Here is a 27,127-nt window from a genome sequence, read left to right as displayed (position 1 = left end):
GGTGCCGGCTTCCAGGAGAGGCACGACACCATGCTTGAGCTGCAATTGCTGTAGTGCTATCATCAGGGGCAATTCTGTGTCGCATCCGTTGACTGGTGTGCAGGTGCCCATCAGGGGCAGGTATTCCTGCTTGAGCTCATATGTTGTATATGGGCTTAAGTGTCCCTGTGGGTACGTGTACATTGGGAAAACGGAGCGACCAGTTAAGCAACGGATACAGAGGCACAAGAGAGATATTACGAATTTTGCGCAAGGCAAGAAGGAGTCGGAAACTTCGGTTTCACGACATTTTCTGAGTAAGCATCATACCTCTGCACAGTTAAGATGGTTTGTCCTTGATGATGTGATGGCACCCCCCAGGGGAGGTGACAGAGAAAAATTGCTCTTGCAGCGCGAGGCTAGGTGGATTAGGTATTTTAACTGTGTCCAGCCGAATGGGCTGAATGAATGCTTGAGTCTTAAATGCTTTCTGTAATGTGTTTTCTCCCCTAGGCTCTGCTTGGCTGCCATGAAAATTCTACATGGGACTCATAATATAACGATTGGTATCGTTGACAAATCAATATTGGATTGGTTATATATGGTGCAAATACAAAAAGGAAAAATGTTAATGTGTTATACATGTTCCGAGGTGGACTGACCTCAGTGATTTGTGCTGGGTTAGACACTCATGTGTAGTTCCCTGGAAGATTTTTTTTTTTTTTTAAATGTTGGTTTGTAGATTTTGTGATTATCTTTTGTTCCTGTGGGTGGGGTATATAGGTGTCACTGGCAATGGGTGTGGTACACTTGAGGAAGGGCGACGCCCGAAACATGTCGTGTATTTTGTCATGCTTGGTTTCCTGTGAATACAGTGGTTGAAAAAGCCTTCTGAGTGCGGTCTCTGATTTCAACGATCTACAGGACATAAATGTTAGTTCTCTTAGTGGCAGTCTTTGTGTAGTGGTGTGTAGTGGCTGCCGTGCTTGTGCGCACATTTGCAGGAGTGCAGACAATCATGGTTTTCCAGCCCCTATGGTCAGGCTGAGGTAGTGCAATGACAGTTAAGTGACCAAAAAACACTGATACTGCACTGAGGCCTTATACAGGGGGCAGTAGAGGATACTAGATGCCAGTAGTGGTGGTGAAGGATTATTGGGTCATGGTCAGTGCACTACTAGGACTAGCAGACCTGTCTCCAACAGCTAACATGTGGACTGGACACACAGGATTGCAATATAACACTAGCAAGAAAAAGAAAAACAGCCCTCAGAAGGGTAAATTACTGTGGCACTACGCACTGACTGCACCTGTCTGCAAACATTAAAGTGCACTGTGTGGACACACTGAACATCAATATCACAAGATCAAAACAGTGCCTTTAGAAGGGCTCTGGGTTTATGTAGATGGTGAATTGGTATTGTAGTATCAATAAACTCCACTGGGGACACAGAACACAGGCCTAACTAAAACTTTCCCTATCTGTAGCACACTCTCCCTGATATGTCTAGCACAGAAACCAAACACAGACTGCAAAATGGCTGCTTTGCTGGTTTTCTGATAGGTGGGGGGGGGGGTCCAGGTGGGAGGAATAGCTGATTAACTGCCAAGTGTCTGCTGACTCTGGGGTGAGGGGTCAAAGTTTGGCTCCATTATAATGTATAGGGGGCAGGTCGAACACGCCATGTGTATAGGGGGCACCGGGGCAAACACGAACATGCATTTTTCAGCGCAAACTATTCACTGGCAGAACAGTTTCGGCCATCTCTACACACTGATCCAAATCTATATCAGGAAGCAACTGTTATCCATGTGGCAGGATATAAACATCTTAATTACCTGGAATTCATCGAGGAAGAGGCGCCCCTCATCTGCATTTTTCTTTTTGTAAGCATCAAGAAGTTGGTCCACCAGGATAGGCTCAATGTTCAACAGAAGCTTCTCATCATCTTAACAAAACAAGAGCAAGTACATTAAACCAAGTTATTTCCATGGACTCCAGCCATACAAAATATAACTTAACTACCCCAAATCATTTATTCAGTTTTGCTCATTTCTGCCTATCTCATCTATCTCTCTATTTCCCCTGCAGGGGCAGTTAAGTCTCACCTAGCCATCACAATGATATGATCCACATTGGGGAATACTTTTGATGATTTTATTCCACCAATGTTATTTTAAGTTTTTTTCACCCAACCCCCCACAACACCTTCCGCTTTGTGTCACTGTGTATTGTTTCTCCATAGTAACAGAGGGCTATAGGCTAGCAAAGCATCTGCAGGACTTTGCCCTAAACTGATTCTCAATTCCTGCAGGTGACAGTTATTGTACATGTGTAATGCATCACATGGGTACATGGGGGGTGGAGAAGAGGAGTATTAATTGCTCTGTCAAATGAATCCATGAATACTGCTGGCGGCCATGGCTGCAGGGGCGGCTTTAGGTGAAATGGGACCCAGGGCAACAATGAATTTGGAGACCACCCAATATAGTGGTATAAAGTGGCACTTATCCCCAAACCCCTCCAGATAGCAGTAATAGGGGAACTTTGTGCACCCAAATCTCCACATAGTAATATTAGTTTAGTCTTTGTCACCCTAACGTCCTGATAGTGGAGTCAGGGTAACCTTTATTCCCCACTCTTCAATAATGCAGAGTGTACAGCGGAGCATAATGTACGTAGTGATGTAACATGCCGGCAAGTCACAGGGACAGAAATGCTGCTGCAGATGGAAGGGCAGGCTGAGTAAGTAAGAAGGAGCAGCACGTTGGCCAGACAGGTGAAATTATGCTCATCTGTACATACTGCAACCCCTGGATGCCACCCCTTTGATGGTGACACCCGATGCATACACCATATCCACCTTCCTGCCTCTTAAGATGAGAAGACTAGGGGAATACTACAGGCTCTGGGGCCCTGGGCAATTGCCCAGTTGGCCTCCAAGGAAGGAAGAGAGGTGTAGCTTAATTGAATCCTAGCAAGCTTTTTTTTCTGCAGATTGTCCTGGTTTCTACTAGCTGTAGGAGCTGCCATTTCCCCCCTCCCCTTCTCTCTGCCCTTATTTATGCAGGGGAAGGTGTGAAGGTGATCAAGTGTGACTTCTTTAAACTGTTTGAAGCACAGTGTCCGATCTCCTCACCCCCTGCTGATGAAAGCTTTTGTTTGCGCATTGCTACTGCTAATTACAGCGGTCATTATTTTCCTGTTCTTTCTGTGTAGGGCAGGCCACAGAAGTAAGGTAATAATAGCCTCTAAAAACATTTAAAGGTAAAAAGGTAAGAGGTAGAATGGATTTTTTTTAGTAATGAGCCACATTCGTAGCATGCATTTTTAATATGCTTTTGAGATACCCTGGGGGCTTAAAATAGTGCTCGGTTCACTTTAAAGCGGAATGAAACCCAGCATTTCTTCTTTGGTCTAAACAATTATTTACAGCACATTATATACAACCAGCATTTTTTTTTTACTAAAACAGCATTCAAAGGGTTACACACAGGACTTGAGAGTTCAGTGCAGAGAAAGCTTGATGCATCCGAAAGTGGGGATAATGTTATCTTGTGTTTATTTAATTGTATCAAGTGAGGAATGTGACACATTCTCTGACTGTGCAGGAGCTCCTGAACACAGAAAAACACTCAAAGCATTTCTGCCTTCAATACATAATGAATAAAACCAGTTATGAATAAAATGCAAAGTGAGCTCTAAAAGAAAAAAAATGTACTTTTGGGAACTTGTAATTTCTAAATGAATAATAATACTTATGCACAAATGCAAATATGATAACCATATTTCATATAAAAAGTAAGAAAACATGTTTTTTATTGAATATTATGTCAGGGTTTTATACCTCTGTAAGACTGACTGAGGGTTGGGGGGGGGGGGGGGCGAAAAGATCTAATAAACATATTATTGTTTGTACATTATTTTTATTATTACACTTCAATGATGCAGAAAATATTGTGTCTTCCTTTACTACTCTTCCATAATGATGCTATGCTACAAACAGAGGTATGAACATTTTCTAAGAAAAAATGACCATGCACATGAACAACACATGGTTGTCAAGAGTTGTATAGAAATTTACTGAGCTGAATCCTGTCTATCTACAGTGTTCCAGGGTTCATAAAGCATCATTGCAGTTTACATTATTCAAAAAAATTCTAATTAAAAAAAATACACCCCCAAGCCAAAGTGGTCCATTCTCCCTCATCCCCATAAGGACTACTATACCCAGAGTTGTAGAGGCCATTGACATTGGGGTGAGTTCCATGAGCAATACCAACAAACGTGTTCTGGAAAAATTAGGGGCAATCTGCAAAGGAGGGACAGAAAAGCCGTGCACCCTTTGGAAGTTGTCTTTGTTCAACCTCAGGCTCAAGGGAAAGGGGTGGGGGTGGGAGGTGACTGTAGAGTGATCAAATTTGGAGTAGGGATGGTCGTGAATGCTCATTTCCACCAATGCCAATTACAAATTTTGTGGATTTCCGATTACTGAGAAGTCTTTTTAGTTATTTTTTGCATACTGTGAGAGTTGACTCAAAAGTATTGGACCAATCAGAGAATGCAGAATTTTACCACAGTAATCGGGATACCATGGAAATTTTAGGCCAATCACAAGATTTGGAAACCACTGGGAGTCGGAGGTACCCGAGTCTTGTAATTGGTCTAAAATTGCTGCATCAATCCAATTTCCATGGAAAAAGTCTGCATTCTCCAATTGTTCCAATGCTCCAAGTTCTGTGATTGAGCTAAAATTACTGAGTTGCAGTCATATTGTATTTGTGCAGAAATCCGATTTGTCGTTTTCCGATTTCTGATCGGAAATGGAAATGTGGACATTTCAACTCCGTGTAATACGAATTAGCATCCCTAATCTGCAGGGAATCAAATGGTAAAATTGATGTGTGTATGAGCAACTCAATCTTCCTACTATAATCTTATAGAAATGTTGTCGAGCAACCAATTAACTTGCCAGTATGTTATGGAGTGTAAGAGGAAATGTGAGGGCCCAGAGGAAACCCACACAAATATGGGGAGAGAGTGTAAACTGCATTCAGGTAGTGCTCTGAACATTATTTTAGAATGGGGCTCTAGAGATGCACAAGGAGGGTGTTTAACACTCAGCCACCATGCCAGCAAGAAACTACAGCTGTGTTATGTAATACAGCTTTAACTGAAGCTACTTTAATTTAAAAAAAATGATGGCACTACTTTTTATGTGACAGGGAACCCTTTTGGGTTTGAAGGATTGTTTCTGAATAACAATCACTGAGTTTGTGGCATCACCTTATACACAAGCAACATTTTACCATAATTTCCTCTAACACTTTTGCAAACAACCCCATATCCCATTTTCACAATTATAAATGAATTACCCTGATAATTGAGAGGGATAAGGTCTTCATTATTGCTGAAATAAAAAAAAAGTAATGCAGATCAGTTTCACAAAATTAAGACAAAATAGTGATATCTAGAATTGAAACCAGAATAGGTAGGTATATATTATTTAAGTTGACAATGAAAAGGAAGAAGGATGCATCTGGTACTAGTGATTTTTTTTTTTTAATTCAAAAACCTGTAATTACCTTGTATACAAGTTATATGATAGGCACAAACCTGGTGAATGAAGAGGAGGTGGGTTCTGGTATGCCTGACAGCCATTTTGCTCGTGGTGGCTTCTTCCAAAGCAAGTCTATGCCACAGTGTGGTAACTGTATAGTAGTGAAGCAGGAGGGTGGCAATTTCCGCTCAAGGGCAGCAATTTCCCCTGAGGGCGCGACTTTTGCCCTACGTTCCTGCTTAATCCTCATGCATTACGGCGTGTAGTCATAGAGACACATGCCCCGGCTTTGATGCCAGAAGAGGTTGTATATATAGTAACTGCAAGTCAATGTCTGCATATTCGCTGAAACGAGGGCTTTATAATGCAGGAATATGATTCACCAAGCCACTCACCCAATGTAGAAATAGGGTGAAAGATGAGGAAAGGAAAGTAGGAAGACAATACTTGTGAGAGTCAATAGCAAGAGGGGTTACATTAAAGGAAACCAGAGCTGATATAAAGAAAATGTTTTATACATACCTGGGGCTTCCTCCTGCTCCATACGCACGGATCGCTCCCACGCCGCCATCCTTCGCTTCCCGCAGCTCTAATACCGGGTCCCGTCACTTCATCCAGTCAGGACCAGTCTACGCAGTACGCAGGAGAAGTGCACCCTCTATGTATCTCTCCAGGGCTGCTGGAAAGATACGCAAAGAGCGCACTTCTCTTACGTCAGGCTGGCTCTGACTGACGGAAGTGACGGGACCCGGCGCCGAAGCTGCGGGCAGTGGAAGATGGCGGCGTGGGAGCGATCCGTGCGTATGGAGCAGGAGGAAGCCCCAGGTGTGTATAAAATGTTTTCTTTATATCAGCTTTGGTACACTTTAAGAGAGGTTGAAGAAAAAGAGTCCATTAGGGAATGACTCAATAAAAATGCATCTCGCAATCGCAATAAAATGATTGTTCAATGCAGTGGTGGACAAAGCCAAGGATGGGCCCCTGTGCAGAATAAATGAAGCGGGCCCCAAGTGAATGGTCATGGTCATAACAGATAATGGTTGGATCCAAACAATGCCAATAAGATAAAAGTACATGAACCTAGGTCACATTCTGTAGGCACTGTTAATGTAGCACACATTTTAAACTCCTATATGACTGGGGCACGAGTTATTATCACTGTTTCTCTTGAGTTTGAGAGACAAATACAGAGGATAATCAAGCCCTAACTGGTGTAATTGCATGGACCGCAGAGGACATGAGGCCCCTGTGCAGCTGCATGGGCCTATGTCGACCTCTGGCCAGAAGCTACATTCCTACACGTGGTTATAGAAGGATCTGTTCTAAAAGGTTTTGTTCTGTTCTAAAAGGTTCTGGAAGGTTCCAGAATGGCCAAGAAGGTTCTGGAATGTTCTAGAAAGTTCCAGAAGATTCTAGAAGGTTCCAGACGGATCTGGGAGGTTCCAGAAAGGAACTAAAAGGTTCCAGGGGGTTCCAGAAAGTTCCAGAAGGTTTTGGAAGATACTAGAAAGTGCCAGAAGGTTCTGGAAGGTTCTAGAAAGTTATGGAAGGTTCTAGAGGGTTCTGGAAGGCTCCATGCATTGCATCTGCTTGCCGGCGGGCGAGCAAGCGAACGGCTGATGATCACCGGGAACTGTCTGCCAGCGAACAGTTAGGGCCATCACTACCTGCTGTAGCTTGTGTTTTTGGAGAATGGAGACCTTGACTAGTGTTGGGCGAACATCTAGATGTTCGGGTTCGGGCCGAACAGGCCGAACATGGCCGCGATGTTCGGGTGTTCGACCCGAACTCCGAACATAATGGAAGTCAATGGGGACCCGAACTTTTGTGCTTTGAAATGGTGTGAGATTTTGGAACGGTAAATAGGAGGCCCAATGAAAGCCTATGGGGGATTTTACCAATTTTGGACCCCTGTAACTCTGGTTTGCAGAGATGTAGGGACCCCATCTTTGGAATCCAAGTCTAACAATATGTCTTCTACCTGCATGAGACATTTCGTGAGATTCAGACGTTGCTAACGGCCATGGCTGAGATTTATGTACGCCACCATCACTACCATTGAAATAGCCCAAATAAACAGGTTTTTGTGACCCTAGGCTATGACCTCTTCGGCCTAGGGGCCCGAAACTCACCAGTCATGTTCCCCCTAAGGGTCCCTACAATGCTAGAAAATTTGGTACTGCTGAGCCATTGCCCTTTGAAAAGATGTAAGATTTTGGAAAGTGAAATAGGGAGGCAATGAAATCCTATGGGGGATTTTACCAATTTTGGACCCCTGTAACTCTGGTTTGCAGAGATGTAGGGACCCCATCTTTGGAATCCAAGTCTAACAATATGTCTTCTACCTGCATGAGACATTTCGTGAGATTCAGACGTTGCTAACGGCCATGGCTGAGATTTATGTACGCCACCATCACTACCATTGAAATAGCCCAAATAAACAGGTTTTTGTGACCCTAGGCTATGACCTCTTCGGCCTAGGGGCCCGAAACTCACCAGTCATGTTCCCCCTAAGGGTCCCTACAATGCTAGAAAATTTGGTACTGCTGAGCCATTGCCCTTTGAAAAGATGTGAGATTTTGGAAAGTGAAATAGGGAGGCAATGAAATCCTATGGGGGATTTTACCAATTTTGGACCCCTGTAACTCTGGTTTGCAGAGATGTAGGGACCCCATCTTTGGAATCCAAGTCTAACAATATGTCTTCTACCTGCATGAGACATTTCGTGAGATTCAGACTTTGCTAACGGCCATTGCTGCGATTTATGTACGTCACCATCACTACCATTGAAATAGCCCAAATAAACAGGTTTTTGTGACCCTAGGCTATGACCTCTTCGGCCTAGGGGCCCGTAACTCACCAGTCATGTTCCCCCTAAGGGTCCCTACAATGCTAGAAAATTTGGTACTGCTGAGCCATTGCCCTTTGAAAAGATGTGAGATTTTGGAAAGTGAAATAGGGAGGCAATGAAATCCTATGGGGGATTTTACCAATTTTGGTACCCCTGTAACTCTGGTTTGCAGAGATGTAGGGACTCCATCTTTGGAATCCAAGTCTAACAATATGTCTTCTACCTGCATGAGACATTTCGTGAGATTCAGACTTTGCTAACGGCCATTGCTGCGATTTATGTACGTCACCATCACTACCATTGAAATAGCCCAAATAAACAGGTTTTTGTGACCCTAGGCTATGACCTCTTTGGCCTAGGGGCCCGAAACTCACCAGTCATGTTCCCCCTAAGGGTCCCTACAATGCTAGAAAATTTGCCACTGCTGAGTAATTGCCCTTTGAAAAGATGTGAGATTTTGGAACTGTAAATAGGAGGCCCAATGAAAGCCTATGGGGGATTTTACCAAATTTGGAGCCCTGTAACTCTGGTTTGCAGAGATGTAGGGAACCCATCTTTGGAGCCCAAGTCTAACAATATGTCTTCTACCTGCATGAGACATTTCGTGAGATTCAGACGTTGCTAACGGCCATTGCTGCGATTTATGTACGTCAGACTCGCCACCATTGAAATTGCCCAAATAAACAGGTTTTGTGACCCTAGGCTATGACCTCTTCGGCCTAGGACTGCATTGAACGCGACCCACGCATTGTGCGCATTCTGGACAACACCAATTACTGGGTTTATACCCTTCTGGATCCACGGTACAAACACAATGTTCCAAAACTGCTTGAAGAAAGAGCCAGACAGGTCAAAATGGAAGAATACCAGCAGGCCCTTGTGGAGACTTTAGAGAGGAGATTGACATCCTCCCCCTCCTCTAGCCAGTTGTACGCCGACAGACTGACTTCCGCAAACCCAGGACGACCAGGAGGGCAGCAAACAACACAAGCCGCAGCTAGTGCCCAAAAGGGAATGGTATCGGCAGTGTCCTTGGAGTGGGAAAATTTTCTGACACCCATGCAGCAGCACACAGAACAGCAAGCGTGCAGATCCACCTCCAACACCGATCGCCTGGAGAAGATGGTCAAGGACTACATGTCAGATGGCGTAGCTGTGTTGAACAATCCATCTGCACCCTTCAACTATTGGGTATCGAAGCTAGACACCTGGCACAAACTGGCAATGTACGCAATAGAGGTGCTGGCTTGCCCGGCAGCCAGCGTTATGTCGGAACGCTGTTTCAGTGCTGCCGGAGGCATCGTCACAGATCGGCGGCGTATCCGCCTCTCCACAGAAAATGCAGACCGTCTGACTCAAATTAAAATGAATCAATCCTGGATTGGAAACGACTACGCAACACTCCCGGACCCCAACCAAGTAACATGAACAATGAACATCTGTGATGGGTTAGCGTTTCCGGTCCCTGTTTATTGAACCTCTCATCTGTATTACATTTATAACTGCATGGCGACAAAATGCAAATTGCTATCCGCACGCTTCTTGTCCTCATGCAAGGCCTGGGTTGTTGTGTCTCAAAGCGTGGCCTTCTCCTCCTGCGCCACCCTCCTCCTGTTCCATCACGTGTGCTGCTGCTGGGTTAGCGTTACCGGTCCTTTTTCCTGGAACCTCTTATATGTATTACATTTATGACTGCATGCCGACAAAAAGCATGTTACCTGTGCAAAGAAAACAGACATTTCCTGCATTTAAAAGACAGTTTTCCCTTTGAAACTTTAAAATCGATTTTCTCAAAAACTATAAGCTCTTTTTGCTAAAAAAAATTTTCCTCTTGTACCCACTCCCAAGGTGCACATACCCTGTAAATTTGGGGTATGTAGCATATAAGGAGGCTTTACAAAGCACGAAAGTTCGGGTCCCCATTGACTTCCATTATGTTCGGAGTTCGGCCATGTTCGGCCACAACCCGAACATCTAGATGTTCGCCCAACACTACACGTGACCCGTTCGGCCAATCACAGCGCTAGCCGAACGTTCGGGTAACGTTCGGCCATGCGCTCTTAGTTCGGCCATATGGCCAAACAGTTTGGCCGAACACCATCAGGTGTTCGGCCGAACCCGAACATCACCCGAACAGGGTGATGTTCTGCAGAACCCGAACAGTGGCGAACACTGTTCGCCCAACACTAACCTTGACTCTCAAACCACAAAAGACACTCAGCAAAACAGACATTCAGATTACTATGTGTGGGTAGGGTGGAGGTGCCTAATGTATGCTCTATTTTGGTATTTTTAAATGCAAATAAAAAATTATATAATAAAAAGAGAGGTAATTGCTTACCTCTCCAGAAGATATAGATACCAGTTCACCTGGAAAAAAAGTTTTTATTCAAAAAGCAATCTGACAACGCGTTTCAACGGTCATGGCCCGCTTCCTCGGGTCAATACAAAATGCCTAAAACAATAAATAGGTCTATATCTTCTGGAGAGGTAAGCAATTACCTCTCTTTTTATTATATAATTTTTTATTTGTATTTAAAAATACCAAAACAGAGCATACATTGGGCGCCTTCACCCTACCCACTATCAGTCAGACCTCCTTTGGAGGTAATAGCTTTGCAGTTTTTCTGGAAAGTCTATCGTACTACAGGAGAGCGACCATCCAGTATCCAGCAGGACCTGGAGTACCGAGCAGGGATGGTTAATTCCCTGCAGGCCTATACGGTGGTTGCAGTAACTGCAACCCACCTTTGTGAGTATATATTTATATGATTTTATCCTCCCTATACCTAACGATACTGCACCATTGGGCTCCCCATCTCTTGGCCCTTACAAGAATCACCAAAAGGAAAAAAAAACAAAACTATTGATTACTGTGTGCTTTGTCTTTGCACATACTGTATGTGCTACTAATATCTATGTAAGTAACTTGCATTATATTGTGCTATGCCACTTAGTCACAGGCACACTACAGTACATAGTATCTCATGCCCTGTTTCTATAAAAAACCACTGAGCACAGTAAAAATAGTAAAAAAAAAAAGACTTGTTTTAGAATAAAAGTAGTATGCACCCTGCTGCAGCTTGTATTTGTTGAGATTCTCAAACCACAAAAGATGCTCAGCAAAACACAAACACACATTAGACTGCAAATAAATGAACAGTATACCTAAGCTAATTATAATTTCCCTCTCTCTCCCTAATGTACCTCTCTCAGTCAGCAACAGCACAGATCTCTCTCTACTCCTATCTCATCCACTTAAAGGGACTCTGACCTCTACTCAAAATAAAAAGTTTCACTTACCCTGGGCCTCCTCCAGCCCACCGTAGGCGGCGAAGTCCCCCGGCGTCCTCCTGGTTCCTCTCCGTGTGCGTCCGCCGGCCACCCGTTCTCGGCGACACCGAGGACGGGTATCGGACTGCTCTTCCTGGTTAATGAAGCACCGCATCATCACGCCGGCCGCTTCGGATCATCATGGCAGCCGGTAACGAGGAGCCGGCGGATGCACACGGAGAGGAGCCAGGAGGACGCCGGGGACCTCACCACCTACGGTGGGCTGGAGGAGGACCAAGGTAAGTGAAACTTTTTATTTTGAGTAGAACTCGGAGTCCCTTTAAGGTGGCCATACATCAGGCGACTTGGCGCACGATCTACCATTTGATTTGATTATTATAATTGGAATTGGTTGAAAATTGGTGCCGCTAAGTGCATGCCCAATCAACAATGCGACCAATTTTGGCCGAAATTGGTGGCATTGATCGGTCGGACATGCTGCAAAATATAGGGCCAACTTTCTTGATTGGGTGCGCTGTGGTAATGCCAAACGATATTGGGACAAGCAACAAACATGACAAAACCCCATGATGTACAAATGTGCTATAAGTGTGCGTTTATACACTACCTGTCCTGTGTTGCGGTGCCCATCCATCTTCCGCTGCTTTTCTATTAACCTTATACACGCTGCCAGCGCGTTGTGTCACACACTGCCACGTTGGCAGCATGTATGCAGTGAATAGAAGAGCAGCAGAAGACAGATTGGCGCTGCGACACAGAACAGGTATTGTTGAAATGCACACTTACAGCACATCTATACATTACGGGAACAGCAGCAAATGTGGCAGGCTCGGGCCGGGAATTGGCCTGCGGTGTATGGACAGCGGACAGATTTCTAATCAGATTACATTAAAGCAGGGGTCTCAAATTCGCGGCCCGCGGGCCATTTGCGGCCCTCGATACAATATTTTGTGGCCCTCACCAGCAAAAGCTTCCTTATAGTTCGCTTCAGTGCTCCCAAGTAATCCCCCGCATCCCCGCCGCTAAACGAGGGCTGCAGAGCCCCCAAATTGCCCGGGGGGTAATCCGCCGGCATTTCCTGGAAGGGGCAGAGATTTCAGCTTCAGCTCTGCCCCTCCTGACATCAATCGTAGCACGGTTCGCCGCCTCGCCCCGCCCCTCTCTATGAAGGAAGAGTGAGAGGGGCAGGCAGAGGCGGCGATCCGTGCGGCGATTGATGTCAGGAGGGGCAGAGCTGAAGCTGAAAGCTCTGCCCCTTCCAGGAAATGCCGGCGGATTGCCCCTTGGGCGAATTGGGGGCTCTGCAGGCCTCGTTTTGTGGCGGGGACACGGCGGATTACTTGTAATCGGAGCACTGAAGCGACCTATAAGGTAAAATAGGCAAAATAGTTCGCTTCAATGTGAATTTGATTTTGAAATAAAAATCAATTGAAGGGACGGTTGGGGTTGTGGCCTGGGCAGGAGCTGCTGATTGTGACATCCCTTATGCAGCCCAGCCTCATCCTGACTTTGCCTCCTGTGGCCCGCAGGTAAATTGAGTTTGAGACCCCTGCATTAGAGAGAGATTTTGTCTTGGTCAAATATGCCCATCATAGGTGTATGGCTACCTTAACTCTTCCCAACAGAGGCTGATGTGTCAGAGAGCTAGTCTTATACTCAGGGGGTTGTCTGTTATTTGATTGATTGTTAGTTGGTTGGATCCTGGGTCAATAGTGTTGCATGGAATCAATATGGGATATAATTAACATGGAATATAATATTATTATTATTATTTAGTATTTATATAGCGCCGACATATTACGCAGCGCTGTACAGTGTATATATATATATATTGTCACTAACTGTCCCTCAAAGGAGCTCACAATCTAATCCCTACCATTGCCATATGTCTATATTATGTAGTGTAAGTACTGTAGTCTAGGTCCAATTTTTTTTAGGGGGAGCCAATTAACTTATCCGTATGTTTTTTTTTTTGGAATGTGGGAGGAAACCGGAGTGCCCGGAGGAAACCCACGCAGACACGGAGAGAACATACAAACTCTTTGCAGATAGTGCCCTGGCTGGGATTCGAACCAGGGACCCAGCGCTGCAAGGCGAGAGAGCTAACCACTACGCCACCGTGCTGCCCTAATATAATACGCCTAATATGGGAAGAAGAAGTTACTTCCTATGAATTTTCGCTAAAAGCATATTTCAAATATTGCAGTGGTTTTCAGAAGATTGCAATTTGGGCAAAAATGCAAACATTCTGGTGTATTTTTGTGGAAAACCTTAACCTCTTGCCGACCGTGTCACGCCGGTGGGCGTGGCCGCGGCGGCAGCCCCAGGACCACCTAACGCAGATTGGCGTAGAGTCCTGGGGCTCTGTTTTGCAGGAGATCGCGCGCAGGCTGCGCGCGCATTTCCTGCTTGGGGGGCGGAGCTCCTCCACCGCCTTCAGTCTCCGAGCGGCTATTGCCGCTCGGGAGACTGTTAGACGGCGTGATCGCCGTCTATTTACATGGTGCAGCGCTGCGATCAGCAGCAGCGCTGCACTGAGGACAGCCGTGTGACACGGCTGTCCCCCTGAGGGCCAAGAGAGTGATCGGCTCTCATAGGGTGAAGCCTATGAGAGCTGATTGCTATGATTGGCTGGCTGGGGGAGGGAGGGAGGGAAAGTATGTAGAAAGAAGAACAGGAGTTTTTTTTTTTTTTTTTTAAAGGCAACACTAATATTTATATATAAAAAAAAAATCATGGGGGGAGCGATCAGACCCCACCAACAGAGAGCTCTTTTGGTGGGGAGAAAAGGACGGGGGGGGGGGGAATCACTTGTGTGCTATGGTGTGCGGCCCTGCAGCTTGGCCTTAAAGCTGCAGTGGCCAATTTTACTAAAAATGGCCTGGTCACTAGGGGGGTTTAGCCCTGCAGTCCTCAAGAGGTTAAAAACGAAGATGCCTTCGGTGAGAATTCGCAAGCAACACTGGTCAAATTAACCCGACAAGCAAATGTCAGTATGTATAAATATAGCACACTACATAAATTCCCAGCGATTAGTTAAATAAGGAATTTGTTAACAAAAAATATTATGGCTTAGGTATATAAAATATAAAGATTGACTCACAGTAATTTCAGTCAATCAGAACCAGAGATTGAGGGAAATTCCAAATTAGGCAGCCATATTGGAACCAGTGAGTATAAAGATACGTGATTTGAGAGCTATGCAGACATCCAGACCAAATTATGCGGTAATTCATGAGGTAATTTGCACTAATTTTACAGAGAATAGCTATTCTCATGGAAATTAAGGGGTATGTTAGCACATAATTTACCGATTAGTTTAAGACCAGCCTTAACCTGGAGGTAAAGTTAATTTGTATGCATTTTGCAGTTTTTAGTGGAGTTCCTATTGCTGTTCTATTGGAGTTCCTATTAAGGCTGTGTAATAGAAAAGTATAGTAGAAATAAAACTCCAAATATTTACTGGATTTTTTTTTTATAAGGGATGCCTATAAATATACTTTTCATAGGTTGCTTCCCCGACCTCAAAAAAACATCTTCCAAAGACTATCCTAACTTATGGAAGACAATTAAAGACTATTATTATTTATTTACTGCATGCTTACCGCTGAAATACCTCATATTTTACCTCACTTTATGCATTTACCTCATGTTTTACCTAATGTTTCACCTCATGTTCAGAAATGGAGAAAAATCTTTCAGAATTGCTATAAAAAGAAGAAAAAACCTCATGAGGTATTTTACGTACAAAAAAATATTTACCTCACATAGCTACCAGAATTGAGGCCATTCTGTTGGACGTATAATGAAATTGCGTACTATTCAAACGTAATGGCCTTTCTTGGATGGTTTGTAGCAGAAACCTTATTAAAAGGGGCTACCTCCAGCTTACAGCTTTGAATTCATTTTTAGGTAGAGAAAGTTTTCACCCCTGCCATGTTACAGTTTTGCTCCCTTGTAATAATAATTACTATATTTGTATAGTGCTTTTCTCCTGTCGAACTGTAAGCGCTTGCAAGGAAGCTACTAGAGTGCACTCAGTAAGCGGTAGCAGTGTTAGGTATTCTTCTCCAAAAACTCCTACTGAATATGTGCTGGCTTGCTGAATATGAAGAGCCGATGTTAGAACCCAGGTCTTCTATGACAGAGGCAGAGTCCTTAAACATTACATTATCCTGCCACTGCTTGTGGCCAGTTTCTCTGGTTATGGAGGAATAATTCTTGCCTGGGAAATGTTTTGGTCCAGACCAGGGGCGTAGCTAGAAATGACTGGGCCCCATAGCAAAAAAAAATTATGCTCCCCCCACGACCTTCCAACCCCACGGACCTCGGACATCCCACCCAAACATTTTGTGGGGCAATCTGATTTCCCCACAAAATGCAACCAGATTGTCGGCAGATTTCCCTACAATATGCAACCAGATTGTCGGCAGATTTCCCTACAATATGCAACCAGATTGTCGGCAGATTTGCCTACAATATGCAACCAGATTGTCGGCAGATTTCCCAACAATATGCAACCAGATTGTCGGCAGATTTCCCTACAAAATGCAACCAGATTGTCGGCAGATTTCCCAACAAAATGCAACCAGATTGTCGGCAGATTTCCCAACAAAATGCAACCAGATTGTCGGCAGATTTCCACACAATATGCAACCAGATTGTTGGCAGATTTCCACACAATATGCAACCAGATTGTCAGCAGATTTCCCCACAAATTCAACCAGATTGTCGCCAGATTTCCCCACAAAATGCAGTTTATGTAGTTAGGTCTATAGTGGGCTAACATTAATTACCTGGAGGGAGGGTGGTTGGGCAGGCTGGCACACTATTTGCCGTGCAGGCAATGCACTGGGTAGGCAGTTAGGTAGCTGGGTGGGAGGGTAGGGAGATAGGTAGACGAGTGGGAGGGTAGGCAGATAGGTAGACGGGTGGGCAGTTAGGTAGCCGGGTGGGAAGTTAGGTAGAAAGGTGGGAAGTTAGGTAGCCGGGTGGGAAGTTAGGTAGAAAGGTGGGCAGTTAGGTAGCCGGGTGGGAAGTTAGGTAGCCGGGTGGCAGAGTGGGCAGTTAGGTAGCCGGGTGGGCAGTTAGGTAGCTTGGTGGCAGGGTGGGCAGTTAGGTAGCTGGGTGGCAGGGTAGGCAGATAGGTAGCCAGGTGGGCAGCTAGGTAGCTGGGTGGGCAGTTAGGTAGCCGGGTGGGCAGTTAGATATCCAGGTGGGAGGGTGGGCAGTTAGGTAGCCAGGTGGGCAGTTAGGTAGCCGGGTGGGCAGTTAGGTAGCCGGGTGGCAGGGTGGGCAGTTAGGTAGCCAGGTGGGAGGGTGAGCAGTTAGGTAGCCGGGTGGGAGGGTGGGCAGTTAGGTAGCCGGGTGGGCAGTTAGGTAGCCAGGTGGGAGGGTGAGCAGTTAGGTAGCCGGGTGGGAGGGTGGGCAGTTAGGTAGCCGGGTGGGAGGGTGGGCAGTTAGGTAGCCGGGTGGGAGGGTGGGCAGTTAGGTAGCCAGGTGGGAGGGTGAGCAGTTAGGTAGCCGGGTGGGAGGGTGGGCAGTTAGGTAGCCGGGTGGGCAGTTAGGTAGCCAGGTGGGAGGGTGAGCAGTTAGGTAGCCGGGTGGGAGGGTGGGCAGTTAGGTAGCCGGGTGGGCAGTTAGGTAGCCCTCAGTTAGGTAGCCGGGTGGGCAGTTAGGTAGCCAGGTGGGAGGGTGAGCAGTTAGGTAGCCGGGTGGGAGGGTGGGCAGTTAGATAGCCGGGTGGGAGAGTGGGCAGTTAGGTAGCCTTCAGTTAGGTAGCCCTCAGTTAGGTAGCCGGGTGGGAGAGTGGGCAGTTAGGTAGCCGGGTGGGTGAGTGGGCAGTTAGGTAGCCGGGTGGGTGGGTGGGCAGTTAGGTAGCCGGGTGGGTGGGTGGGCAGTTAGGTAGCCCTCAGTTAGGTAGCCGGGTGGGAGGGTGGGCAGTTAGGTAGCCGGGTGGGGTAGTGGGCAGTTAGGTAGCCGGGCGGGAGGGGAGGTAGCTGCCTCACCTGGGGTCCCCCCTCCTTTTATCAGCGGCGGGAGGTGAGTCATAAACAGAAGGCTCCGTCGGAGTAATCAGCCACTAGAGGTTCAGCTGCCTCCGGGCTACGGTGTCCCCACTGTATTGCTGCTCGCAATAAAACCAGGAAGCGGTGCGAGCAGCAATACAGTGGGGACACCGTAGCCCGGAGGCAGCTGAACCTCTAGTGGCTGATTACTCTGACGGAGCCTTCTGTATATGACTCACCTCCCGCCGCTGATAAAAGGAGGGGGGACACTGAGGTGAGGGAGGGGGGCCCCAAACAAAAAGTAAACAAAAAAATAATAAACAAAAACAAAAAAAATTCCTCTCGGGCAGCTGCGGGCCCCCTGTGACGTAGCGCTGCCGCGGGGCCCCGTAGCAACGCTATGGCGGCTATCCCCATTGCTACGCCACTGGTCCAGACAGAGGAACTAAATGAGAGTAAGGGGGTATGATAGGAATGACTTGGATCAAGCCTTACAAAAGGCTTTGGAAAATAAAGGAACAGATTTGTTGGCCAAGAAAGACCCTCCAGGCAAAAAGGAGGTGAAGGTTCCCCTTATTTGAATACACATCAATGGCAGGTACTAATAAATTAATACTCACCAGAAACTGGGGACTGTTAAGACAGGACTCAAATTTAAAAGAAGTTATCCCTGAAATGCCAACAGTTGTGTTTGAAAATGCACCAATGATAGGGAATAGCATCACCTCTAGTGAATTTGTTTCACATAGGCCCAGAAGAGAATGCACCGGCCGCAGGGAAACCATAGATGTGAGAACTGCTCGGTTTTGATCCGATGAAGATGGGTAGTTTTTACCGACTGGGCCCAGTTAAACAGACAGTACACAATTTCCTTACGCATCAAACAAAATATGTAGTGTATGTGCTCTGCTGTCCCTGTGGTCAATATTATGTCGGGCAAACAACCCAACTTTTTAAGAAAAGGGTACAGGAACACTGGTGCTGTTTGACTTCAGGAAAAGGGTCCCCTCGATTCACTAAAAACATAAAACAAGCACATGGTGGATATCCCACAAACAGGGCCAGATTTTTACTCTGTACCACCCAATGCCACTGTCACCAGCCATCTCCCTTCAGTATAAGTAGCGAGATGACCATCCCCTTCCCCCAGTATAAGTAGCCAGATGACCCCCCCTCCAGTATTGGTAGCCAGATGACTCCCTTAATCTCTCCCTTTTCCACTTCCCCTTTTTAGTATAGGTAGCCAGCTCGCCTCCACACTGCAGCAGCCATCAGTGTCACTCACATCTCCGTTCATCTCCAGTACAGAAGCTTCCTCTTCCCCTCCATTTCCATTAGCTGCTGCTGTGCATCTGTCCCTCCAATCAGCGTCTCCCACTTTTGACTCATCGGCAGGTTACAAGCGAGTCAGAGGGGAAGAGGAAGCTTCTACGTTTGAAACGAGCAGAGATGTGAGGGACTGGCAGCTGATATTCCACTTCCTCCACTTGCTACTTTGCAATGCCGCCCAAGTCAGTAGCTGCCCTCCACAATGCCAACGTGCACAGAGAGCAGGGGGGCAGCTGCACACGCGGCTGGCAGCAAAGTACCACAGTCAGGTGCTCGCCTGATCTCCCAACACTGCAACATTTGCAAGCTAGCAAATTCTGCACCAGTTTAGCCTGCTGCTTTGGTGCCCTTGCTCCTGTGGTACCCTAGGCCATGGCCTAGATAGCATTGGCCTAAATCCAGCCCTGCCTACAAAGGTGACCTTTTGCAGACTACTCCATGTGCCAGTCCTGAGAAGAGGGGGGATAGAATGAGACAGCTGCTTAGGGAGGAGTCCCTACTCATAACGAGGAGTAAAGTGATGGGGTGATAGGTTTCAATAACCATGATGATTTGGCGTGCCTTCTGGAGCCCTAGATGCTGTATGTATCCTGAGGCTCCTGGGAGAGCGCCATTTCTTCATTCTTAGTTTTTATCTCCTCCCAATCAGATTTATCATCTAATTATATTTGAATCAGAACAAATAATCTTCCCCTAACCCATCTATCTAGCTCTGGACTCTGGACCCAGCAATACCTCATTCAAGCTACTTTAAGTATGCTGCAGTCTATATTGTAAGTACAATTGGCATATTTCTATGGGCAGTCACTGCATGCTGTTCCAATATGGGACCTGTAGTCCCACCATCCCCACAGTTTAGCTTGTAGTGATTTGCATTAGGGTTTTTTCCATTTTTGGCACATTTGTGTCATGTCAAGATTTTTCTCCCTCCTTCTTGGTCCAACATCCAGGCAAAGTTTGCACGATAACCTATGCACTAGCAGCACCCTTCTAAAGGCATTATATGAACTTCAAATTGTATATCTTATGCATAAGTAAGCACCTTATTTCATTCATTTCTATACAATAAATTTGTGTTGATTGTACTATTAATTTATTGTTTATATTGAAACCTGAGTTTCTTAGCCAGGCAAGGTTCCTTCTGGAAACTGTCTGACTATATTTATCATATCACTTTCATTAAGCTCATTGTGTTTAATGCATTGCATTGATTATTTACTCTTGTGGCATATACTCTATTTACTCTTGTGATATTCATCAATAAAATATTGCTGATAAACATAGTAGTGCTTTCAATTGGACTGTTTTTATCCCTTTTTGGAGTTTTTTTTGCATATTGTCCATAGTAAAGAGTACTCTCCATAGTAAAAAGAATACAGGTACTAAGCTGCTCCGTCTACAGTCCAGACCGGTAACTCACTGAAAACTTTGGATGCAAAAATAACCCCCAAAAGTATGATAAAGATGACCTTTTATTCATGAGCAGCTAAAATGCGATATCAGACAACAGTATGACAACATTTAACTCTCAAAACAACAGAAATTGGTCTCCTCATTCAGTTTTGAAAAGTGTGTTAGAAGAAGAGGTGATACAGCACAGTGCCAAACATACCTTGTCCTATATTTTTTAAATAACTTGTACCTTTTCAAGTAATAGCTATTGGACAAAATTAAAACACACCTATTGCATCAGTGCCTCAGTACTTTCTACAGTAGAAGTTACTGACTAAGGGCCCTTTTACACTTAATCAGTTGCTCTCAGTTATAACTAAAAGAAAATAGATTTTCAAAGTAAGTCCCATGTTTTCCTATGGCACCTTTCACACTTAACGCGTTTAATTGAAATCTTCTTCACAATGCACTGTTATGGAAAAAACGCATACTAACGCATACCAACGCGCACTAACGCATACTAATGCACACCAACTGATTAAGTGTAAATGGGCCCTTAGAATAAGTATGACTCACACACACATAGCAGATGTGAGCATAAAAATTCCTCTTGTTGCAGGTTTCTTTTATGGGAACTCCAGGTATCAATCAAGAGCAGGAATGTCCTTGCCCTTTTAGTAACAACACTTTATCCAAGATCTAATAAGTAGAAATAGTAAATAAGATGCAAATAATTAAAGCTTGCATGCAAACTTGATGCAAATTGTATACAGCTTGGAACTCTGTCACTCAAAATCAACAGGAAGTGCATTTCGCTGTCCCAGTTCTAAACTATGTGCGATTTGCATGCAAGGCAGAATTACTTTCATCTCTGAAAATATGCATTTCCTATCAATGTAATTTCACCCACACATACACTGGTGTGTATGACAAGGGCACATTCAAGGCTAAATTCTAAAGACCAGGGTGTAAAGATTGTAGTGTGTAATCAACAAATTACGATTTTGCTAAATTTTGTGTACATTTTCGCAATTACACTTATACGTAGTTCCGATTTGCAAATTCAATTGATTTCGTGTAGTCATTCGTAATTTTGCATAAAATTTCACAAAATTTTGAGTAATTTCTTGCCGACTTTAGCAGTAAATAGCAAAGCCCCGATACATGCTATTGACACCAAAATTGCTACATATATTAGGGCCCGTTTCCACTAGAGCGAATCTGCACGCGTTTCCTGCATGCAGATTCACATAACCAATACAAGTGGATGGGACTGTTTCCACTTGTCAGGAATTCTGTGCGGTTTGCAGTGCAGAAAAAATCTATTTGCATGCCGCACACTAGCACGCGTAATGTAGTTGAATAGGAAAACCGCAAGCGTTTTTGTCTTGAGGTTTTCCATGCGTTTTCGCGTGTGTCGTCGCATAAATACCCATGTCAATGCTTACTGGCATTGACATGGTTAAAATCGCATAGCGCAAACCGCGAGCGATTCCGCATGAAAATCCGCATGAAAACGCGAACGAATCCGCACCCACATGCGGATTCGTTGATGCGATTTTCACGACAAAAACGCAATGCACAAGTGGAAACGTACCCTTAAGGAGAATAGTCGGTACAAGTCAAAAAAGAGAAACTCGATTTTAAAAATGCAAGTAAAAAATGTTTTTTAAACTTAGAAAAATGACAGTTTAAAAAACATTTTTCTTTGCATTTTTAAAATCGAGTTTCTAAAAAACGACAAGGTCTATTAAAAAAATTCTTTTTGTGACTTATACCCACTATTCTGCTTAACATGTGTAGCAATTTTGGTAGCAATATCATGTATGGGGGCTTTGCTATTAACCACTAAACTCAGTGTCGAAAATGATGCGAAAAATTACGCGAAATTTTAAAATACGAAATTTATTACGATTTTCTCTGAAATTTCACATTACAATTAGGACGCGTAATTGTGATTTTCTATGCAAAAATTCGGCCCATCACTGAAAGATTGCACAATCCCCAAATCCCTACGTGACCCCTCCCCCCCCCCCCGCGCCATGGGCTTGAGAACATTATTTGCAATGCGGTATTCAACCCTCACAATATAGATAGCCAGGTATAGGTTCCCAAGTATAGTTAGTCAGGTAAAGGTGGCCCCAGTATAGGTAGCCAGGTATAGGTGCCAGGGCCGGGACGAGGCAGAGGCGAGAGAGGCTCCAGCCTCAGGGCGCAGTGCAGGAGGGGGCACACAACTCACCCAGCTATCATTCCCTATTGTGTTTGAAGCAGAGAGAAATAAAAAAAGGGGATACATGGCAGTGACTGCAAGCCAGATAACTAGACAAGGTTTTGGGGGACCTGGGGAGCCTCTTAGTCTAATAGCAATCAGTGTGTGACGGCTGGTGTGGGAGGGATGGAGGGGCGCTCTTTGGTGTCTCAGCCTTGGGTGCTGGAGGACCATGTCCCAGCTCTGGGTGGCCCAGGATAGGTAGCCAGGTATAGGTGCCCCTAATATAGGTAGCCAAGTAAAGGTGCCCCAGTATAGGTAGCCAGGTACCAATATTCTACTATACATAGCATAAGATAGTAGAATATTGGTAATTTTACCAATATTCTACTATCTTATGCTATGTATAGTAGTATATTGGTACCTGGCTACCTATACTGGGGCACCTTTACTTGGCTACCTATACCGGGCCACCTATACCTGGCTAATCGCTATATCTCATGCCCATTTTTAATTACAGCACTTGCATAGGTATGTAAAATTGCAGCCTTATAAAATAAAATACACAAAAAACACAATTTTTTGGGCAGGAATGCCATGGGTTACCTTAATGACTTGTTTTGCAGTTTATAGATTTTAAACAGTACAACAATTAGAGCCAGAGATGTTAAAATAATTAGAAAAGCTAGGAATCCAATAAGGGCCTTGTCATTGTCTGGAAAATAAAGAAAAACACAGGCTTCATTGTAAGTTACATGAAAAAAAAAAAATCATGCTTGGATAGAATATTGTAAACAAACTTGTTCTATAGTCAAGATGAAATAGCTGGTAATCTACAGTATGTACTTACAGCGAGTAGTAAATGTGCCTTCTTTAATCTCTCCATAGTCGCCTTGTTGATTTTTGTAGAAAAGCTAAGGGAGCAGAAGGGAAAACAAAAGTGCTATTTTATAAACATATATTCAAACATGTATATGGGCAATTGAATTGCTAAACATGGTAATCTCTCAAGATACCTTATGTCCAGGGATGCTCGGGTAGTACCGTATATACTCGCATACAAGCCGAATTTTTGACCCCCAAAAAGGGGGTCAAAAGTTGGGGGGTCGGCTTGTATGCGAGTCTTCCCTGATGGTCTAGTGGTCGGGTGGTGGGTGGTCCGTGGTCCGCGCCCCGCTCCCCCCGCGGCTGCCACTGCTATTAACTGCTTAGGCAGCGGCCGCTTCCTAATCCGCGTTCCCCTTCTCAAGTTGCAGAGTGTATCACAGCAGTGCGCCCGGCGCTGTTGCTGTGACGATGCAGGGGGCAGGAAAGAGCGGTTCCCCTGGTAACGGCGATACAGATCGCCGCTATAGGGAGCCGCGCTCTTTCCTGCACCCTGCATCGTCACAGCAGCAGCGCCGGGCGCGCTGCTGTGATACTCTGCAAAATGAGAAGGGGAACGCGGATTAGGAAGCGGCCGCTGCATAAGAAGGTAATAGCAGCGGCGGCCGCAGGGAGCGGGAGGAGCGCTATACTGGGGCACTTCCTACCTATACTGGGCACTATACTGGCTAAACTAGGCACTTTACTAGCCATACTGGGGCACTATACTAGCTAAACTGGGCACTATACTAGCTATACTGAGGCACTACCTACCCATACTGGGCACTTTACTAGCTATACTGGGCACTTTACTAGCTATACTGGGCACTTTACTAGCTATACTGGACACTACCTACCTATACTGGGCACTACACTAGCTATTCTCTCTCTCTCTCTCTCTCTCTCTCTCTCTCTCTCTCTCTCTCTCTCTCTCTCTCTCTCTCTCTCTCTCTCTCTCTCTCTCTCTCTCTCATACCTTGGCCAGGAATTGAACCCAGGTGCACTGCATGGAGGATAGCTATGCTCACCACTATACCAACAACCACACACACAGCAAAGGACAGCACTTTGAAGTCTAGAAGATTCCAGGGCAAGGGTGGGAAGGATGAAAAGCTAGGTAGCCATGAAACCATTCCTGCTAACCTAAAGCTTACTTATAGACAGTCATATGAGACACATGCCGGGTGCAGGGCTGTGTGGTGAGTGATCATATAGACAGTCATACGAGACACATGCTGGGTGCAGGGCTGTGTGGTGAGTCAACACATTGGCTTAAGACTTTACCAAATCCAATGCTCCAATATGGGGAAGCTTCTCTGTTTGCTGTGGTTTTTTTTTTTAAGTGTGGTGTCACAGTTCACTCATCTCTTCAACCACAAGAACAGCCCAGGAGCAGTCTTAGAACAAATACATCCCCATAAAATCCTGTAGCAGCAACAGCTAGTCTCTGTGGCACATTTGATTAGTGCATTCGGCTGTTAACCAAAAGGTTGGTGGTTCAAGCCCACCCAGGGATGGCTTTGTGTTTTGTGAAGGGAACTAATGTACCCTTCTTTAACTTGAAGATTGTATACAAATGTAAGAAGACTGCAGAGTGGTGCAGCAGAAGTGTGCTGGGCCCATAACCCAGAGGTTGATGGATCAAAACCATCCTCTGCTAGGTATGATTTCATTTTTGCACCTCGCTTAATCGCATGGGCAAAGCGGAAAATTGAATACTCACCTACCGGTAATTTTCCTTTCCTGATGCATCCATGGCAGCACATTGGGTAGTGGCTCCGCCCCCCTACCCCATAGGACCAGTGAATATTTAAATAGGATTAAGAGGCGGTGCTCGCTGTCTTTGTAGCTAGTAGCCTCACCGAATAATCGGGAGGGATCCATGTGCTGCCATGGATGCATCAGGAAAGGAAAATTACCGATAGGTGAGTATTCAATTTTCCGCTTTCCTTATGCCTCCATGGCAGCACATTGGGATCTAACTAGTATCAAAATAAGGGAGGGAGCATAAAAGTTTGCTGAAGAAAAATACATTTATTTCAAATTAGATACAGAGGAGGAGATTACTGCTCTCCCAAACTCAAGTGCAGTTGATGATGACACATCCACTTTATAGTGTGAAATAAACGTATTAATAGTCGACCAATTGGCCGCTTGACAGATCTTTGAGGCTGTAACATTGGCGAAGGCGGCCCAAGAAGAAGAGATACTCCTCGTAGAATGTGCCTTGATGCTATCTGGTAAGGGTATATTGACAGCCCGGTAAGCCCCCTGTATCACCTTCACCAACCATGACGAAATAGTCCTTGATGACCTTTACGGTACCCTGCTGGAACTATAAACAAATGATCCGTTTTACGAATCTCTTTCGTTGCCTGTAAGTAAGTTAGTAAGGCTCTTGAAACGTCCAGACAGTGAAGGGTTGTATTGTCCTCGTCATGAAAGGCTGGTAGTGTCCATTCCTGATTGATATGATAAGTTGTAGAAACTTTAGGAAGGAAGGAATCCATGGGTCTCAGACGCACCCTGTCGTGAAAAAAGGTAAGGAAAGGTTCTTCACAGCTGAGAGCCTGAAGATCGGAAACTCTGCGAGCCGAAGATATGGCTACCAAAAATACAGTTTTCAACGATAGATTCCATAGTGAAGATTCTGATATAGGTTCAAAGGGTTGAGTTGTGAGAGCGTTTAGAACAAGCGGTAAGTCCCATTTTGGAAATATAGGTTTTGTTGGTGGTTTTAATTTAATTGCGGCCAGTAGAAATTTTTTTATCAGTGGATGAAGAGCCCACCGATAATCGGTCAGGGCTGAGATGGCTGAGATCTGTACTTTGATCGCATTGTAGCTCAGATTTTTGTCCAAACCTGTTTGAAGGAAAGCAAGTATGTGGTTAGGCTGAGGGTGCAACGGATTGAAGGATGATGTTCTTGCAAATTCCGTAAATTTATCCCAGATTCTATAGTATGTGGAATTGGTAGAAGGTTTCCTGGCTTGTAAAAGAGTATTGGTTACTTCCGGAGTATGTCCTAGGCTTTCCAGTTTCCTCCTCTCAACCTCCATGCCACTAAGGTCAGACGTGCCGGGTTTGGATGAAGAAGTGGGCTCTGACTCAAAAGGTCCTTCCTGCAAGGAAGCTGTAGTGGATCCCCGGTTGACAACTGTAATGCTGCGTGGCTGGATAGGCTGCGTGGCTGGATAGTGTACTGGTTAAGGGCTCTGCCTTTGACATGGGAGACCAGGGTTCGAATCCTGGCTAGGTCAAGTACCTATTCAGTAAGGAGTTCAAGGCAAGACTCCCTAACACTGCAGGGTGGCCTCCTGAGCGCGTCCCAGTGGCTGCAGCTCTTGAGCGCTTTGAGTCCGAAAGGAGAAAAGCGCTATACAAATGTTGAGATTATTATTATTATTATTAGTGGGTACCACGGATGGCGTGGACAGTTCGGAATTATCGCCAGTAATGTGACTAGTTCCCGAATCAGTCTCCTTAAAAGATTGTATATTAGAGGGACTGGAGGGAATACATAGCCCACTTTGAAGTTCCAAGGTGATGTTATGGCGTCCAGGGCTTCTGCTTCTTTGAAAGGATACCTCGCAAGGAATCTGTGGCATTTCCTGTTCTGGAAGGAAGCCATAAGATC

General features: G+C 45.2%; 1 protein-coding gene across 3 annotated transcripts in view; it reads right to left on the bottom strand.

The window, feature by feature from the left end:
- The window catches only part of PTPRC (protein tyrosine phosphatase receptor type C), a 414,848-nt gene that overhangs the window by 43,143 nt on the left and 344,578 nt on the right, over positions 1-27,127 (bottom strand). For all 3 annotated transcript variants that reach the window (XM_068240076.1, XM_068240078.1, XM_068240079.1), the window contains 4 exons: positions 23,477-23,540; positions 23,233-23,341; positions 5,356-5,390; positions 1,819-1,928 (listed from right to left, as the gene is read on the bottom strand). In XM_068240076.1, coding sequence (XP_068096177.1) covers positions 1,819-1,928; positions 5,356-5,390; positions 23,233-23,341; positions 23,477-23,540 — 318 coding nt within the window. The remainder of the gene's footprint in view (positions 1-1,818; positions 1,929-5,355; positions 5,391-23,232; positions 23,342-23,476; positions 23,541-27,127) is intronic.

The sequence above is a fragment of the Hyperolius riggenbachi genome, chromosome 6 (genome assembly GCF_040937935.1).
Source record: "Hyperolius riggenbachi isolate aHypRig1 chromosome 6, aHypRig1.pri, whole genome shotgun sequence".
Classification (NCBI taxonomy): Eukaryota; Metazoa; Chordata; class Amphibia; order Anura; family Hyperoliidae; genus Hyperolius; species Hyperolius riggenbachi.
Note: the sequence above shows the minus strand (reverse complement) of the source record. Positions and strands in the feature narration are given on the sequence as shown.